Raw genomic sequence first — 16,982 nt, 5'->3', positions numbered from 1 at the left:
TTATTTATGTATGTACTTATGAACTTGTGTATGTATTTATTTATGTATTTATGTACTTGTGTGTGTATGTATGTATGTACTTATTTATGTATGTATGTATTTGTGTATGTAATTATTTATATATGTATGTATGTATGTATTTGTGTATGTATGTGTGTATTTATTTTATTTATGTATGTATGTATGTATTTATTTGTGTTTGTATGTATGTATTTATGTATGTATGTATGTATTTGTGTATGTATGTATTTATTTATTTATGTATTTGTGTTTGTATGTATTTATGTATGTATGTATGTATTTGTGTATGTATTTATTTATGTATGTACTTGTGTATATATGTATTTATTTGATTCTCTTTTAAAACTGTCATTCTGCTTTCAGCTCTCCAATTCTGTACATCGTCGTCCCTTGCCTGGCTGCGGTGCTCATTCTGGCAGCCTGCTCTTCCCTTCTTGTGTGGAGGAAGAATCGGAAACTTCAACGTAAGTAAAGGAGAATGATTGTAATTTCTGGTCGGTCATTTTCTGCCAAAGTGTCCTTTTCCTTCAGAGAGTGAGAGGTCCCCTTCTCTGCACCCTGGCTAAGGCAACGACCGTTTTGTTGCAGCTAAGAGATGATTTCTGATTGGTTAATGGTGATTGGTTGGTAGTTCATGTACCTGTACGGCAATGCCTGCTGCTGAATGCTGAAAATTTCCTTCAAATCCCGTCTGTGTTTTTTTTTTTTTACAATGTGTGATCAGTTTTCCTTCTAAGTGTAGATGTCTGCAGCCATATTTGTTCATTACATAGGCATGTTGGGCTTCCTGCTCACTAGGGTAGAACTTTGTTAATAAACATCCACTGATAACAGTGAACTCCCTATGCAGCCGGTTTAAGCACAAGCTGTTTGACGAGGATGCTGACTGCACTGTCTGTCATATCCAATTAGGGCAAGCAATTGGGTTGTTATAAAGACGGAACCCTCCGTGAGGAAAATAATGCCCATTAGTTTGGGTTCCAACACTGCGCGCGTGACTCTGATCGGTAATTTATTGTTGTTGACTTTGTTTTACCTTCACTCTCTGTAACAGACGCATTTTCTTTTTTTTTCACAGGAAACCTTGAGATAGGAGGCGCTGGTGATTGGGTAAGCGTCGTATTGGGTTTAATGGGTGCAGGAATGATATGATTGGTTTGTCTTACCTTCTGGACCTTCAAAATGTCTCCAATGCTATGTTGGTTCATTCACACATCCTAGCTTGTAATATATCATGTAGATCTGGACTGCGGTATACAATCTGCTGAATCTGTGGCCCCCTCTTCAGAGACCTTCCTCATTCTGCAATGCCCCCGCCGCCACGAACAGCGAGTCCCCAGAACACCTATGGTTAAGTTAGCCTCATATTCATCTCTCCCACCCTTGGAGTCCAAACTCTCTACATTTTACTTCCATGGAGCTTTTCTGTCACCACCCTCCCTACAGCTCCATATACTGGGTACTGCTGTCCAGGGGTGGACTGACAACTCATGGGGCCCCCGGACAATAGGGGAACATGAGGCCCCTGTGTCCTCACCCACATTCAAACCACTCCCAAAACAAAGCCTCTGAAAGGTACCAGGGGCATCTCATGGGGCCCCCTACTGACCTTGGGCCCTCGGGCAGTGCCTGAGTGTCCGAATGGTCAGTCTGCCCCTGCTGCTGTCCCAGGGCACGAGATTAAAGGCCTCTTGTACACATGAACTCACCTAGTCTTTAAACTCTCCTGGCAGCAGAAAAACGCTAAACGCGGCACAAACGCATGTAAACGCAGGTACCACATTTAGCCACGTTTAGCACTTGGATGTTTATTCATTTGATTGGCCAGAGTAGCATTGACACAGAGAGACGCCGAAATGCTACACGTGTAATTGCAGCATTTGGCGTTTTTTGGCCGAAACGTTCCTCTCCTGAACTGCGATTATTCTGCATTGAGAAGAGGAACACTTAACTGCCCATAAATTCTGGTAAAAGCCAATGTGTACATGGACAGATAGGCTTTTATCGAGTTCAGGGGCTTTGGCAAAAAAAATGCCCAAAGCCCCTAAACGCACATGTACATGAGGCCTGATACTGCTTGTTTTATCACCAGTGGTCACATCTTTGCCAGCTCTCTCACCCCTGACATCTGTCCATCTCCCTCACTTCCCAAGACCTGACTCCAAATGTCTTTCCTCGACTCCATTTTCTGCAGTCTTTCCCCAAGTTACTCTCCATCCATGGTTAGTCTAACCTAGTTCCTGCAGTAGCTACATCAACCTTCCACAGTCTCTCCTCAGAGATCTTTCCTGCCCTATTTCTGCAGTCTTTCTCCTCAGTTCCTGTAGTCTATCCTCCCAGCTCCTGCAGATTCTTCTCCCATTTCCTGTAGTATCTCCTCCCAGTTCCTGCAGTTTCTTCTTCCATTTCCCGTAGTCTCTCCTCCCAGTTCCTGCAGTTTCTTCTCCCATTTCCTGTAGTCTTTCCTACCATTTCCTGTAGTCTCTCCTCCCAGTTCCTGCAGATTATTCTCCCATTTCCTGTAGTCTATCCTCCCAGTTCCTGCAGATTATTCTCCCATTTCCTGTAGTCTATCCTCCCAGCTCCTGCAGATTCTTCTCCCATTTCCTGTAGTATCTCCTCCCAGTTCCTGTAGTCTCTCCTCCCAGTTCCTGCAGTTTCTTCTCCCATTTCCTACAGTCTCTCCTCCCGCTTCCTGCAGATTCTTCTCCCATTTCCTGTAGTCTCTCCTCCCGGTTCCTGCAGTTTATTCCCCCATTTCCTGTAGTCTCTCCTCCCAGTTCCTACAGATTCTTCACCCATTACCTGTAGTCTCTCCTCCCAATTCCTGCAGATTCTTCTCCCATTTCCTGCAGTCTCTCCTCCCGCTTCCTGCAGATTCTTCTCCCATTTCCTGTAGTCTCTCCTCCCAGTTCCTGCAGTTTCTTCTCCCATTTCCTGTAGTCTCTACTCCCAGTTCCTGCAGTTTCTTCTCCCATTTCCCGTAGTCTCTCCTCCCAGTTCCTGCAGATTCTTCTCCCATTTCCTGTAGTCTCTCCTTCCAGTTCCTGCAGTTTCTTCTCCCATTTCTGTAGTCTTTCCTACCATTTCCTGTAGTCTCTCCTCCCAGATCCTTCAGATTCTTCTCCCATTTCCTGTAGTCTATCCTCCCAGTTCCTGCAGATTCTTCTCCCATTTCCTGTAGTATCTCTTCCCATTACCTGTAGTCTCTCCTCCCAGTTTCTGCAGTTTCTTCTCCCATTTCCTGTAGTCTCTCCTCCGAGTTCCTGCAGTTTCTTCTCCCATTTCCTGTAGTCTCTCCCCAGGGTTCACAAAGTCTTTTCTCTAGTTGCCGCTGTCTCTTCCAGTTCCTGCATAGTCCCCTCCAAGCTTTCTCAGTCCTTCCTACCAGTTCTTGCAGGTATTCCTCAGCATTCCCATAGTTTTCCCTCTTGTTCCTGCAGTCTATTCCCTGAGCTTCCTCAGTCTTGCCTCTCCTGCAGTCACTCTTCCTGTTTCCCGCAGTGTATTATTAATTCTAGCAGTCTCCCCAGTCACCACAGTCTCTCCTCCCGGTTCTTACATTCTCTTCTCCCATTCTACCAATCACTGCAGTCTGTCCCGGTCAGGGGTCAGGCTCGGAGACCAGTGGCTATAGCAGTAGAGAGGCTCCCAGATGGATAAGTAAACAAGCTTGGAGGCAAGTTGCTTACTAAAAGTTAGTCAGTTTTGGCTGCCCTAGCCAGGGGGAAGGGGTTAATCTTTTTATTGTCTCCCCTGGGCTAAGTTTGTGGATTTTCTGGTGATCTGGCCTCTCATCTTGTGTGTTATAAAAGGGAGAGGGGTCCGGATCCCTGGGGGGATACAGTAACAGACAAAGAGAGAGAAGAAGCGGTCTGCTAGGACTTGTTGTCCACTTCAGGGAATGACAAATCTTCGAGACACCAGCATATGGGATATCTCTCAAGAACCATGAACCAGGCAGAGACAGAAAATGCAGTTAAAATCACACCTTTAATGAAATAGCAAATATAACATAGATCAGGAAAATAGTGAAAACAGAAGCCGGGGTTTGGATGCCAGAGCAGGTAATCAGATGAGCCAGAGTCAGGAAACCAGAAGGCAGCGTAGTCAGGAGCTAAAAATCAGGAACAGGAATCAGAAAAGAAGTCAGCCAAGTCGAGTTGTACACATGAACACACTGGAGATCAAAGACCATAAAAGGGCAGGGAGGAAATGAGCTAAGCTGCTAAAAAAAGAAAAAAGGTCTGGCTGTGGTCTGGCCTAATGAGGCAGGTAATGGCATCCAGGTGAATCACTGTGGAGAAAATGAGTGGCTGGTAATTAACCGACAGCTGAGCAGCTTCTGAACACTGAAGGAAAAGAGCTGCTTGTTAACCTCTTCACGCCGGCCGCACACAAATGTGTGGCCTCCTGGCGTCTGGGCCTAGACATCGAGTAGCTGCACATTTGCGTTCAATTAACAAAGAGCGCGCACCCTGCACACTCCCAGCACAGATGTCTGCTACTCCCGGAAAGGTCCCGGTCTGCTCTTTTGATTGGGACCTTTCCCAGTCATGTGACCGTCATGACGATGCATCACGGCGGTCACATGATCCCTAACCCCCTCCCCCCCAGTCCACCCCGCCTTCCGGCTTCTGGAACTCTAAAAGGGCTGGGAGGCACCGGGGGGAAGGGGTTAAGTAGCAGGAGCCCAGCCCTGACAATATTGCCACTATGGACTTTGCCGATAAGGGTTCCACCTGTGCAGGTATGCGGGGGCAGCCATAGTTAGTGTTAGTTAGGAGATGAACTTTCTCCTGACATGCTGTTTTGTTGAGTTCCTTCAGTAAAGTTGTTTCACCCGCTTTATGCCTGGTCTGAAGTTATTCAAAGGGGTGCATGTTGGGTTTTGGTGTATTCCAAAGAACCCGGGTATATAAAGCACTATGCGGTATGAGTAACATCACTACAAGAGGTTAACTTGGCAAGACAAGGAAGAGGAGGTAGTTGTCATGAGTAACCCAAGGGAAGAACAAGCTACAAGCAACCAGTCATTAGACGTGGTACCTGGTAAGGTGACATGTCCTCCTGGTAGGCAGGGAGTCGATGCTCTGGCTCCCTCCCTAGCCGTCTGTCTCCCATAGTAGCCTGGAGAAGACTAGTATTTCAGAGATAAGGTCTGATCACGAGGTACAGGAAGGACGGAATTAATGAGCACGCATGTGGTCTGCACAATATGCTTGGCGGGACCCCATTCTATTATTGGGAGTGAGGTAACAGAGAATGCAGGACTGGGGGAACAGGCGTAGGCCCAGCACATCCCTTCTAATGCAAAACATACTGGCACAGTGTGCGGTAACATGGGACAAACTGCCTCTCAGAGGAACTCTAATCTCTAAGTCAGGGAACGGCCTTATTGTTTTATTCTCCACATGACTGCAGTCCCTGCCTGGTCCCAGGCATTTATAAGTGTGCTCCGCGTGAACCATACCTCCACGTGCATGGGTTCAGTAGGCCCCATCCACAACTTGGTCAACCTGGCGGATGGCGCAGGGTCTAAGCACTAACCAGTATTCACCAGAGTTCCTGATGGTGGGGATGGGTTTTGCTGTGTGTTAGTACCAGGTCATGGTCCTCAGGATCTCCCTACCAGGAAGTGAGCAAGCCAGGTGTAACAGAACTGACCCAGATTGCACTAGGGTATTTCCGTTAGACTCCCACTTCCCTGTCCGAACACCATCCACGGACACCACCGCTGACCATACAGGACGAGACAGCACCAGGCTTCTTAAGACAGGAAGTTGACTGCTTTATTTTAACACAAACACAAGATATATACACAGGGCGGGGAAATACAACCAGGAACAGGAAACACATCAGCAGGCCGTCCCATCAGGGGGAAGGGCTGCCGGAAACACCCCCCACTAATCCAAGACACACAATAGAACAATGGGATACACCACATGGCAGTAGACAATACAGGAACACATACATTCCATAATATTTGGCTGGCAAGCAAGACACAATAGAACAATGGGATGAAGCACATGGCAGTGAACAATGAATAACCCCCACACCCCACCTATACATGTCTACACAATATCAGGACAGATCACCCTATACCCCTAACAGGCACAGGGTGTCTTACACATAAGAGGAACATGGGTAGATGATACAGGGGTCCCCCCACCCCCAAAAGTCACTCCCGTCACACCAGGGTCCAGTAGCAGATATAGCAGGCAGGGATCAAGCAGAACTGTAGTCAGTAAACAAGCCAAAGGTCAGTAGCTAGTGGTTGCAGGTTGGGATCAAGCGGAAGTGTAGTCGGGGAGTAAGCCAAAGGTCGGTAATGAGGGGTGGTAGAGGTGCAGCCGACAACAGGAATGACAAGAGTAAGATATTGACTGGAGAGAGCACAATAATCTGGCAAACAGGAAGTGCAAAGGCGTGGTTTAAATAAGACATTCGTGGGAGGAGCAAGGAGTTCATGGTTAAGGAAGAACAGGGTTCAAGGCAGGATCTTCCAATGAATTGCCCAGGGAGCTGTCCAGCACCTCAAGTGGTTTAGCAAGAAGAGACATGGCCAGACACAGCAGAGGTCGCAGGTTCAGACCATGATCTCTTCTTCCAGTTTCTGCCTTTTCTCATCCCAAGTACCTACATCCTTTCCCTCCATTTTTCACAGTCTCTGCTTCCAGTTGCTGCATTCTTTCATCCAAGTCCCTACAGTTCCCAGAGTTTTTGCGTCAAGTTTTTACATTTTCTATCCCCATTCCCTCAATATCCACAATCTCTCCCTCCAGTTCCTCCAGTCTCCATCCCTTAGTGGCACAGTCTCTCCCACATGAACTGTCTCTTACCAGTGTCTGCAGTCGCTCTTCCTAGTTCCTACCTATTGTCTAAGATCATGCCCAATCTGGGATCTCTGATCTGGTGGATCCGTTTGCATAACTGTGCTTTTTCTTGCTGTCAAACAAATCACAGCAGGTGCAGCCAGAGGAGAAGATGAAATCCATCAGTGACAATGATCTGAGGAACAAAGAACTTGTATACAACGCATCTTCCCACATCTACCAGGAGATACCGGCTACTCAAGAGGTGAGACCCAACTCCCGACCAGTCATGGTATGAAGAGAGGTCCACAACAGTGACTGAGAATATACCGAAAATAAAACGACAAAGCAGTCTACTCTTCACTATTTGTAAAAACGAAGCACGTGCCGGTCTATGCAAGAATATAAGTACATCTGATATCTTACTGCTTTAGGGGGGGTGGCTGGGCAAGACTCGGTCCCTACAGGCAATACCTTCATTCAACAATTGCATGCTATCTTTAAGCAGAGCTGCCAAGTGTCCCAGTCCTGAGATTTTGTCCTGTAGTGCAATGGGGCCATTAGGGTTGGTGTCACCTGGTGTGGTAAACTATGGTGTCACCCCCCCTCAATAAGGGTGAAAGAGAGGGGGGTGAGAGGGAGCTGGAGGGGGTGAGAGAGAGGGAGTAAGAGATGGGGGGTGGAGAGAGGGAGTTGAGAAAGAGAGTGTGAGAGAGAGAGGGGGGTTAAGAGGAGAGGTGTGAGAGAGGGGGTTAGGGAGAGAGAGGGTAAAATAAAGAGGGGTTGATAAAGACAGAGTGGGGGATGAGAGAGGTGAAGGGGGGGGTGAGAGAGGGGGATAAGAGGGAGAGCTAAGAGAGAGAGAGAGGGAAGAGAGAGGGAGTTGGATAGGGGGTGAGACAGAGGGAGTAAGAGATAAGAGGGGTGAGAGATAGGGGTTGAGAGAGAGGGGGTGAGAGGGAGATGGGGTAAGAGAGAGAGGGGGTGAGAAAGAGGTGGTGGGGAGGTGAAAGAGAGAGGGGGTTAGAGGGAGAGGTAAAAATAGAGAGGGGGTGATAAAGAGAGGGGGGGGGTGAGAGAGAAAGGGGGTAAGAGAGAGAGCTAAGAGAGAGAGGCGGGATGAGAGAGAGGGGGGTGAGAGGGAGTTGGCTTGGGGTGAGAGAAAGAGGGAGTAGGAGATAAGAGGGGTGAGAAATAGGGGTTGAGAGAGAGAGGGGGAGAGAGGTCGGTAAGGGGGGGGAAGAGAGAGAGAGAGAGAGAGCCTAGGGGACGCTTCCCTGGCTCTATTTGACAGTACCTGGATGCCGGGCACTAGTGATGCTACTGGCACCCCACCCCCTCCACATTATGTTGTGTCTCGGCCTTGGGAGGAGGAGTATGATGGCTGAGCATGGTGGCCAGGGTGGAGGCGAAAGGGAGGACTGATGGCTTCTGGAGGGGCATAACTGAGATCTGCAGCACCCCCCTGATCTGGCAATGAGTCTCCCATGGAACCCCCTAATAGCTGCATCACTCTAGGGGTGCAGGGGTTGTGGATCACCCCCAGTGTCACCCCTCTGGTAGGTGTCACCTGGGTGCAGTCTGCACCCCCATAGCGGCACAGCCATTAGGAGGCCCCATGGGAGACTTTGCAGAGCGGTAGAGGGGTGCTGAGTGATGGAACGCTCTGTGTTCCAGGAACCAGGATTAAAGATGAAACGGGGACTTTCGTCATGCATCTGACACTGACAACAACAGGGCTGAGTTTATTCCAGTGACACCAATGAAGGGTCTTATTTTATTCCACTGACACTAACAGTTTCAGGGTTCCGGCATTCAGCCCTGCAGTTGTGACTGTCCAACAAAATGATCTGCTGCTCATACATGGATCAAAGTCCTTCCGACTTAGCAGAGACCAGCGGAATTTTGAACCATGTATGGGCGGGGCAGTTTGTAGAGAAATCAGTCTACTGACCAACTTCTGTACTACCGATCTGTTGGTTTGTGGCCGCTCGATCGACGCTGCCGGCAATAGCTGGGGGATCTGATCAGTGTATTCTGAGTACAGAAGCTCTGCAGGAGGAGTTCCACATCTGCACCCTCAGGGTCAACCCTCTGGTCGAACAAACAACCAGAAAAATCACTAACAGGTTGCTCAACAGTATATTTCTTGTCAACAGCAGCGGCAGAACACTCATTTTATCTCACTGACACCAACGATGGGACTTATTTTATCTCACTGATACCAATGATGGGACATATTTTATCTCACTGACACCAACGATGGGACTTATTTTATCTCACTGATACCAACGATGGGAATTATTGTATACCACTGACACCAACGATGGGACTTATTTTGTCTCACTGACACCAACGATGGGAATTATTGTATACCACTGACACCAAAGGTGGGACTTATGTTATCTCATTGACACCAATGATGGGACTTATTTTATCTCACTGACACCAACGAAGGGGTTTATTTTATTCCACTTGATGGGGATTATTTCCTTCCTCTGACACCAACAACAGGTCCTTTTTTATTTCAATGACAGCAATGATGGGGCAGATTTTATTCCACTGACACCAACAATTGGACTTATTTGATTTAACTGGTATCAAACATGGGGCAAATTGTATACTTCTGACACCAATGATAGGGCACATTTGATCACAGTGGGGTCTATTTTATCACAATGACCGCAATGATGGGGCAGATTTTTTTCCACTGACACCAACCATGGGGCTTACTTTATCCCTGTGATGCCAATAATCAGGCTTATTTCATTTCAGTGACACCAATTATGGGACTTCTTTTATCTCATTGTCACCAACCATAGGGCTTATTTTATCCCACTGACACCAACGATGGGGTTTATTTGTCCCACTGACATCAACACTGGGGCTTATTTTATCTCTTTGACACCAACCATGGGGCTTATAATATCCCTTTGACACCAATGATGGGGGCTTATGTTATCCTACTGACACCAACCATGGGACCCATTTTACCTCACTGACACCAATAATGGGGGTTATTTTACCACACTGGCATCAACAACCAAACTTATTTTTTTCCACTGACACCAACAATGAGGCTTTTTTTATTTAACTGACCAACAACATGACTTTTTTTTATTTCTATTGAAACCAACAATGTCAGGGATCCTGCATTCAGCAGTGCAGTTGAGGTGAAATAGTCTGCTGCCCTACAGGAACAGCATAGTTCTGGCCCACAGCAGACACAGAGCAGCAATGCTGCTTTAGGCACATAACAACTGAAAAACAATAGTTATTCTCCCCCCCCCACTGATCCCAATGATGGGACTTGTCTTGTGCCAATGACACCAACCATGGGGCTTAGTGTATTGACGAATATACCAGGTGACACTTGTCAATCTTTCCTTTTAGGATCCGGCTGAGGTCCTCCAGAACCCTCTGTACATCCCTTCTGGACACCCTTCTCAGAAGCAGCAGTCAGGGGCCCAGGGTAAGCCTCCAGAAGAGGGACAATACAGCCTCCTCCAACTTCCAGGCCAGCAGTGACGTCACCGCGTGGATCAGAAGATATCAGCATTATTTGGGAGACATTTCAATGTTCTATAATTATCAGAACATGCCAGAATATTATCTCCCAGTTCTGCCATCTTTGTGCTTTTCTTTGCCCGCACGTTTTTGTTTTTTTTTTTTTGTATCGTATGTTTAATAAAGAGTTCTGTGTACACAATGGCTGGCAATGGATTTCGTTGTAATGGTACATTCAGGGACTGTGGTCCTCATAACACCTGCGAGACCATCTCCAATCAATGTAGATGGGATCCCGAGACTGACCAATATCTAAAGAGCTCCAGAGATGACACCACATGGGGCATGTTCTGGTAGGGTCTGACTTTGGATGTCTCTTCCTATCAGCACAAAATATCCTCCAAGAATGACTGGCAACGGATTCCATTTTAGTGGTACATTCAGGGACTGTGATCCTCATACCACCTGCCAGACCGTCTCCAATCAGTGAGATGGGATCCCGAGACTGAACCACATCTAAAGATCTCCAGAGATGACACCACATGGGGCATGTTCTGGTAGAGTCTGACTTTGGATTTCTCTTCCTATCAGCACAAAATATCCTCCAAGAATGACTGGGTGAAATGATGGTTTTGGGCTGGGATCTCTGAGAGATGGCCGGCAATGGATTCCATTTTAGTGGTACATTCAGGGACTGTGGTCCTCATACCACCTGCCGGACTGTCTCCAATCAATGTAGATGCCAAGACTGACCCACATCTAAAGAGCTCCAGAGATGATAGCACATGGGGCACATTCTGGTAGGTTCTGATTTTGCATGTCTCGTCCTATTAGCACAAAATATCCTCCAACAATGACTAGATGAAATGATGGTTGTTGAGCTACGATCTCTGAGAGATGGCCAGCAACAGATTCCATTTTAGTGGTACATTCAGAGACTGTGGTCCTCATACTACCTGTTGGACCATCTTCATCAGTGTAGATGGGATCCCGAGACTGAACCACATCTAAAGAGCTCCAGAGATGACACCACATGGGGCACGTTCTGGTAGGTTCTGACTTTGGATGTCTCTTCCTATTAGCACAAAATATCTTCCGAGAATGACTGGATGAAATGACGGTTTTGGGCTGGGATCTCTGAGAAATGGTCGGCAACAGATTCCATTTTAGTGGTACATTCAGAGACTGTGGTCCTCATACTATCTGTTGGACCATCTTCAATCAGTGTAGATGTGATCCCGAGACTGAACCACATCTAAAGAGCTCCAGAGATGACACCACATGGGACACCTTACGGTGTTATCAGCACAAAATCTCCTCTGAGAATGACTGGATGAAATGATGGTTGTTGGGCTAGGATCTCTGAGAAATGGCTGGCAACAGATTCCATTTTAGTGGTACATTCAGGGACTGTGGTCATCAGCCTACCTGCTAGACCATCTTGTCAGGGCAGGAGCGGTGGCATGGACAGGCAGGCCTAATGGTAGGGTCACGCACCGACTGACGACAACCACCACCCACAGACCGGAGTCCCTCAGGGCGTGGAGTCTAAGCCCCAGGCTGCCTTTCACCAGGGCCCCTGATGGTGGGGATGGACTTGACACAGCCAGGGACCAGGTCACGGCCCCCGAGTAACCCCAGCTGCAGTAATGGCCGCTGCCAATGGCGTATAGCTGGTGGGAACCAGATAGGAAACGATAGCGTAGTCGGACAGGCCGGGTCGATAACAGCAGGACAGACAGTACAGAACGGTAGGCAAGAAGACACGGGTCACGAGCCGGGTTCAGCAACGGGAGGTCAGATAAAGGGATAAGGCTGAGAATAGTCTTAGTCAAAGCCGAGTCGGTTTCCAGGAGAGCCACGAGAGTAGAACAAGAGCTTACTGCAACACAATCATACAGGACACGAATGTAAAGAGCAAGTGCAGACAACAGGCTTAAATGTGATCAACCACACCCCTCTGGGGGATGGACCGCAGAGGCCTGAAAGCATAAAAGGCTCCCACAATGCTTTGCAGAAACCTAAGATGGATGCCAGCACATGGAGCAGCATAACCTCTGGGGAAAGGTAGGACCTTGACACATCTCCAATCAGTGTAAATGGGATCCCGAGACTGACCCACATCTAAAGAGCTCCAGAGATGACACCACATGGGGCACCTTCTGTTAGGTTCTTATCAGCACAAAATCTCCTCCAAGAATGACTGGATGAAATGATGGTTGTTGGGCTAAGATCTCAGAGAAATGGCCGGCAACAGATTCCATTTTAGTGGTACATTCAGGGACTGTGGTCCTCATACCACCTGCCGGACCATCTCCAATCAGTGTAGATGGGATCCCGAGACTGAACCACATCTAAAGAGCTCCAGAGATGACACCACATGGGACACGTTACGGTTATCAGCACAAAATCTCCTCTGAGATTTTCTACAAACATTTCTAAACAGTAAAACACCAAGTGGGGCTCAGGGAATGCCGGGTGACAACTCTCACACATAATTGGCATAAGACTCCAATGAATTCTGGCAATTTCTTTTCTTAAAAAAAATTTAACCAAAATTTTAATCCAAACTTTTAACAATTCTTTAATGGAGGGAGGCCAAAGAAGTGATGTCATTGTTTTTTCTTAGCTAGGATTTCAAACAGTCAATGCTGAAATATGTGAAGACATGAACATGTTGGGTCCCAATGCTGTTTTAACAGTGGGGAACTGTCATTTGTGACAGGGGTAGCAGCGGAGAACTGTCATTTGTGACAGGGGTAGCAGCGGAGAACTGTCATTTGTGACAGGGGTAGCAGCGGAGAACTGTCATTTGTGACAGGGGTAGCAGCGGAGAACTGTCATTTGTGACAGGGGTAGCAGCGGAAGAGGATCATAGTAGCACGTCTTCCTTTCAGTGGGTTGTTGGGGACATTGTTTGCTGTGAATGATAATGGATCTACATTGATGGATGGCATGATTGATGTTGGATTTACATTGCAGGACTTTTTTTGGAGGGGGAGGTTTCTAATACTTTTGTCATCCCCCTGGCAACTTACCCTCTCACCGGCTTCCCGTTTCTTGGCCAGCCAGTCTGCATGCCTGGATAAGGGTCTGCTTTTCGTTTTAAAGGAAGACCTTTTTCCACTTCTTCTCTACTCAAAGTCCGCTGTGTGATAGCATTTTGCTGTGACGTGTTCATCAAAGGTTTGTTAGACCCCTGATGTCTCACCTGCCCTCCACTGAAGCTAACAGAGTGCAGGTCATACTTCATTAACTTCTTCTCTGGACAGGGAGAGTGACAACCAGAACAGGAAGTCACATCATGCACATCAGTCCTGTGTTCATTGTGGCTAAGAGAGGTCAGCAAACCCACATTCACTGGTCTCCCTCCTCTCCACCTAGGGACACCAACATGAGGGTCTTGGGTGTGCAGGTGGGACAGCAGAGCCCAGTAAATATGGTGGGGAGGTGGCTTTGGGGGGATGCACCACTGACAGTTTCTGGAACCGATCAGGCTGCTGTACAGTCACAGGATTGCATCCAAGTCAGCCTTCCAACCCTTCCTTATCTGTTATGAGGGTTTGTCTTTGATTCACATACTCACCTGTCTAGAAGATTCAGAATTGTTCGTGCTGCAATCCACTGTTCAGGTGTCACAACTCAGGTCCTGCACCACCTTCTTGGCCTTCCTCGTGATCATGAGCCGGCTGCCACTTCGGGTTTCAGGCAGCTAGCCCACGATGGTATACACCAGCTCCACCCAAGGCTGTGGCGTATCCCTACTCCTGAAGCCCCCTGGGATATGATATTGTGTAATCCCAGGAGGCTATGGGATAAGAGATCTATCGTGGCCAGGGAGGTGGGTCCATGTTATAAAAATAAATAAAGTCTGCAGTTTATATTGCAGGTTGGGAGGAAGGGGGGGCGAAAGTCACTTGGGAGGGTGAAGGTCCGCTTTAAGTATCCTTGGCCTCTGCCACAGACCAGCTTAGGATGCTTCCGACCCTTGCCAGAACTCTTGACCTTAGATGGGCAACTACATGAATATAACTCTTCTTCAGCTCCAGCTTCCTTCCCCAAGCTGAGGACCCGGGAGACACATACTATATCTCTCTTGAGCTACACACTGTCCAAGAAGCAATCTAGGGAGAAGGACCACTGGACTCCTATCATCTCCAACCAAAGCTTGTGAGGCACCTTACTCATTCTTATACTCTTCAGGGAGAACCTCAAAAGGCAAGGACCTTCCAAGAAGGTCTTCCCAAATATTCACCCTCTTCCCAAGCCTACATCCTTACGATAAACCTCTGATTGATTGGCCAAGGCAGAATAGATATTCTTAACCCAATACAATGGGGTTGGTTTACTAAAACTGGAGAGTGCAAAATCTGGTGCAGCTCCGCACTGAAACCACGCTAGCTACAGCCTATCTGCAAATACCAGATTTGCTTGGGGATACTCCAATTCCACATAACATTCAGGGCCTCAATGCAAGGAACCATGAAGGGTGCCCCTGAACCCACCCCTCCTATAAAAAAAAACATGGTTTTTGAGCAACAGTGGCACTTGCGGAGACTTGAGTAAGGAAACATTTTAACCCACTTCCCTACTCCTGTTTTGGGACCCTTTCCATCAGTTCTGGGGCCCTTTCCATCTGCACTACGGTCATTGCCACTGGTCCTGGGGCCCTTGCCACTGGTCCCTTACCACTGGTCTTGGGGGCCTTTCCAGTAGTCCCAGGACCCTTCCCACGGGTTCTAGGGCCTTTCTCTCTAAGCCCTGGGCTCTTTCCTGTGGACCCACTGATCCTGGAGCCCTTTACTCCCGTTGGGGGGGGGGGTCCTTTATTATTGTAAACATCTCTGTTTCTAATTTCAGCTTTCTTCAAGGAAAGTTTTCCTTTTCCATCAGTCCTGTTGCCCTTTCCATCGGCACTGGGGCCCTTGCCTCTGGCCCCTTCCCACTGGTCCTGGGGCCCTTTCCTGTGGACTGGGGGTTCTTCCCACTAATCCTGAAGCCCTTCACTCCCATTGTGGGGTCCTTTATCATGGCAAACATCTCCATTTCTAATTTCAACTTTCCTGAAGGATAATGCTGGAATTAGCAATGGCGGCACACATGGGGACCATAGTAAGAAAGCAGTTTAACCTGCTCCCCTGCTCCTGTCTTGGGAACTTTTCCATCAGTCCTGGGGCCCTTTTCATTGGCACTGGGGCCCTTGCCTCTGGTCCCTTTTCACTGGTCCTGGGACCCTTTCTAATGGTCTTGAGGCACTTCCCCTCCCACCCCCCGAGCCCTGGGGCCTTCCCTGCATACCCATTGTCCTTCCCACTGGTCCTGGGGCTCTTTATTCCCATCATGCAGCATTACCCTTTCACATGTTCTGCAGTGGCCCCTCCCATGGTGGCAGAACACCAGGGCCCAGTTGCATGTGTGACCTTAGCTATTCTGGTAGTTCCGCCACTGGAACAACGTAAGCCGTGTTTGCGGCCATTCCTCATGCACCATTGTGTCATTTCATGACGTGAAAGTCACTGGGTGGGCAGACCGCTACGCATTTCAGGGGTCCCCCCCCTTTGTCAAGTTTGACTTTCCCAACTATTGCTGCATATGGCGCGTTCCAATCTTTGAAATAATCACCCATTTTTGTGTCTTCGGGTTCCAGAAGCATCCTCTGCACCTTGCTCTGGTCGCTCTGCCACCGCCTCTGGTCCTGTGAGTGATGGTGATTGGCCTGGCCGTGAAATGTGAGTGATGTCAGAAATGTTTATGTGGTGGACGAATAAAATTCCTTCTAGTTCAACCCAATCAGAAGAGTTTCCTAACACGCTCTACACAACATAGACATCGAACGTTCCTTCCAGGCTGTACCGTGTGGTGAGAGGCCAGAAGAGGACCATGCTGGGTGCTGCCCTGCAGTCCTGGATTTAGTTCACCAACTTATGGCATTGACACGCGTACTTCAAACTTTTTACTAATGACCTCATGTCTATGTTGGGGGAGGGGGGGGGGGGCAGATGCACATTGGCCAACAGCACTCGGGGAACTCCATGATGAGTATAGTTATCACAGTGCCTGCTCATACCACTCCTCCCCTTTCCCACCCATGAGGAAACAGAACATCCGGTCCACGTGTAGAGTAACGATGAGTCCATACATGACCAGACTGTCATCGCTGGCCTCTATAGGACTCCCTCAGACCAGAAGGCTTCATCTCTTTGCACCATCCACTACACCAGTGATGGCCAACTTTCTGGATATAAAGGTGGGGGGGGGGCTTCAAGCGCAGCCCCCAACATCATCAAAGCTCCACACATAAAATTCAACACACAGACTCTGAGAACGTTGTCCCATTGTTAATTGAGTCACCAATTGTTTCTGTCTGTTGGCTGGTCCTCCTGAAGGTTCCTACATGATGGGATTAGTCTGGTGTCAACTTTACCTTGTTACCTAATCAGCGTGGGATGTTTATCCCAATGTGTAGTATTTGTTTTTATTGATCCTGTGGGGGCTTCCCCTATATCTGAAGTGATAGACTCAATTGGGACAGGGTCTTTTGGATGGGGACTGCAGGCTAGCCTCTTGCCTACTGACTATGAGCCTTGCCATCTGAGGGGGCTCTATTCTTTGGAAGGTGTGTGCCTGGGGGGGGGGCTT

The 16,982-nt window shown here is 48.1% G+C and overlaps 1 protein-coding gene across 1 annotated transcript in view; it reads left to right on the top strand.

Annotated features, from left to right (window-relative positions):
* Nucleotides 1–10,545, top strand: part of LOC149427769 (uncharacterized) — a 47,169-nt gene extending 36,624 nt beyond the window's left edge. The window contains exons 8-11 of the mRNA XM_089667689.1: nt 385–485; nt 1,100–1,131; nt 6,988–7,101; nt 10,230–10,545. Of these exons, the coding sequence (XP_089523815.1) occupies nt 385–485; nt 1,100–1,131; nt 6,988–7,101; nt 10,230–10,364 (382 nt within the window). The 3' untranslated portion in view covers nt 10,365–10,545. The remainder of the gene's footprint in view (nt 1–384; nt 486–1,099; nt 1,132–6,987; nt 7,102–10,229) is intronic.
* Nucleotides 10,546–16,982: the final 6,437 nt, after the last annotated feature.

Source organism: Staurois parvus, unplaced genomic scaffold (assembly GCF_062004578.1).
Source record: "Staurois parvus isolate SC_StPar_1 unplaced genomic scaffold, SC_StPar_1.0 ptg003506l, whole genome shotgun sequence".
Lineage (NCBI taxonomy): Eukaryota > Metazoa > Chordata > Amphibia > Anura > Ranidae > Staurois > Staurois parvus.
This window is presented reverse-complemented; position numbering and strand designations above follow the sequence as displayed.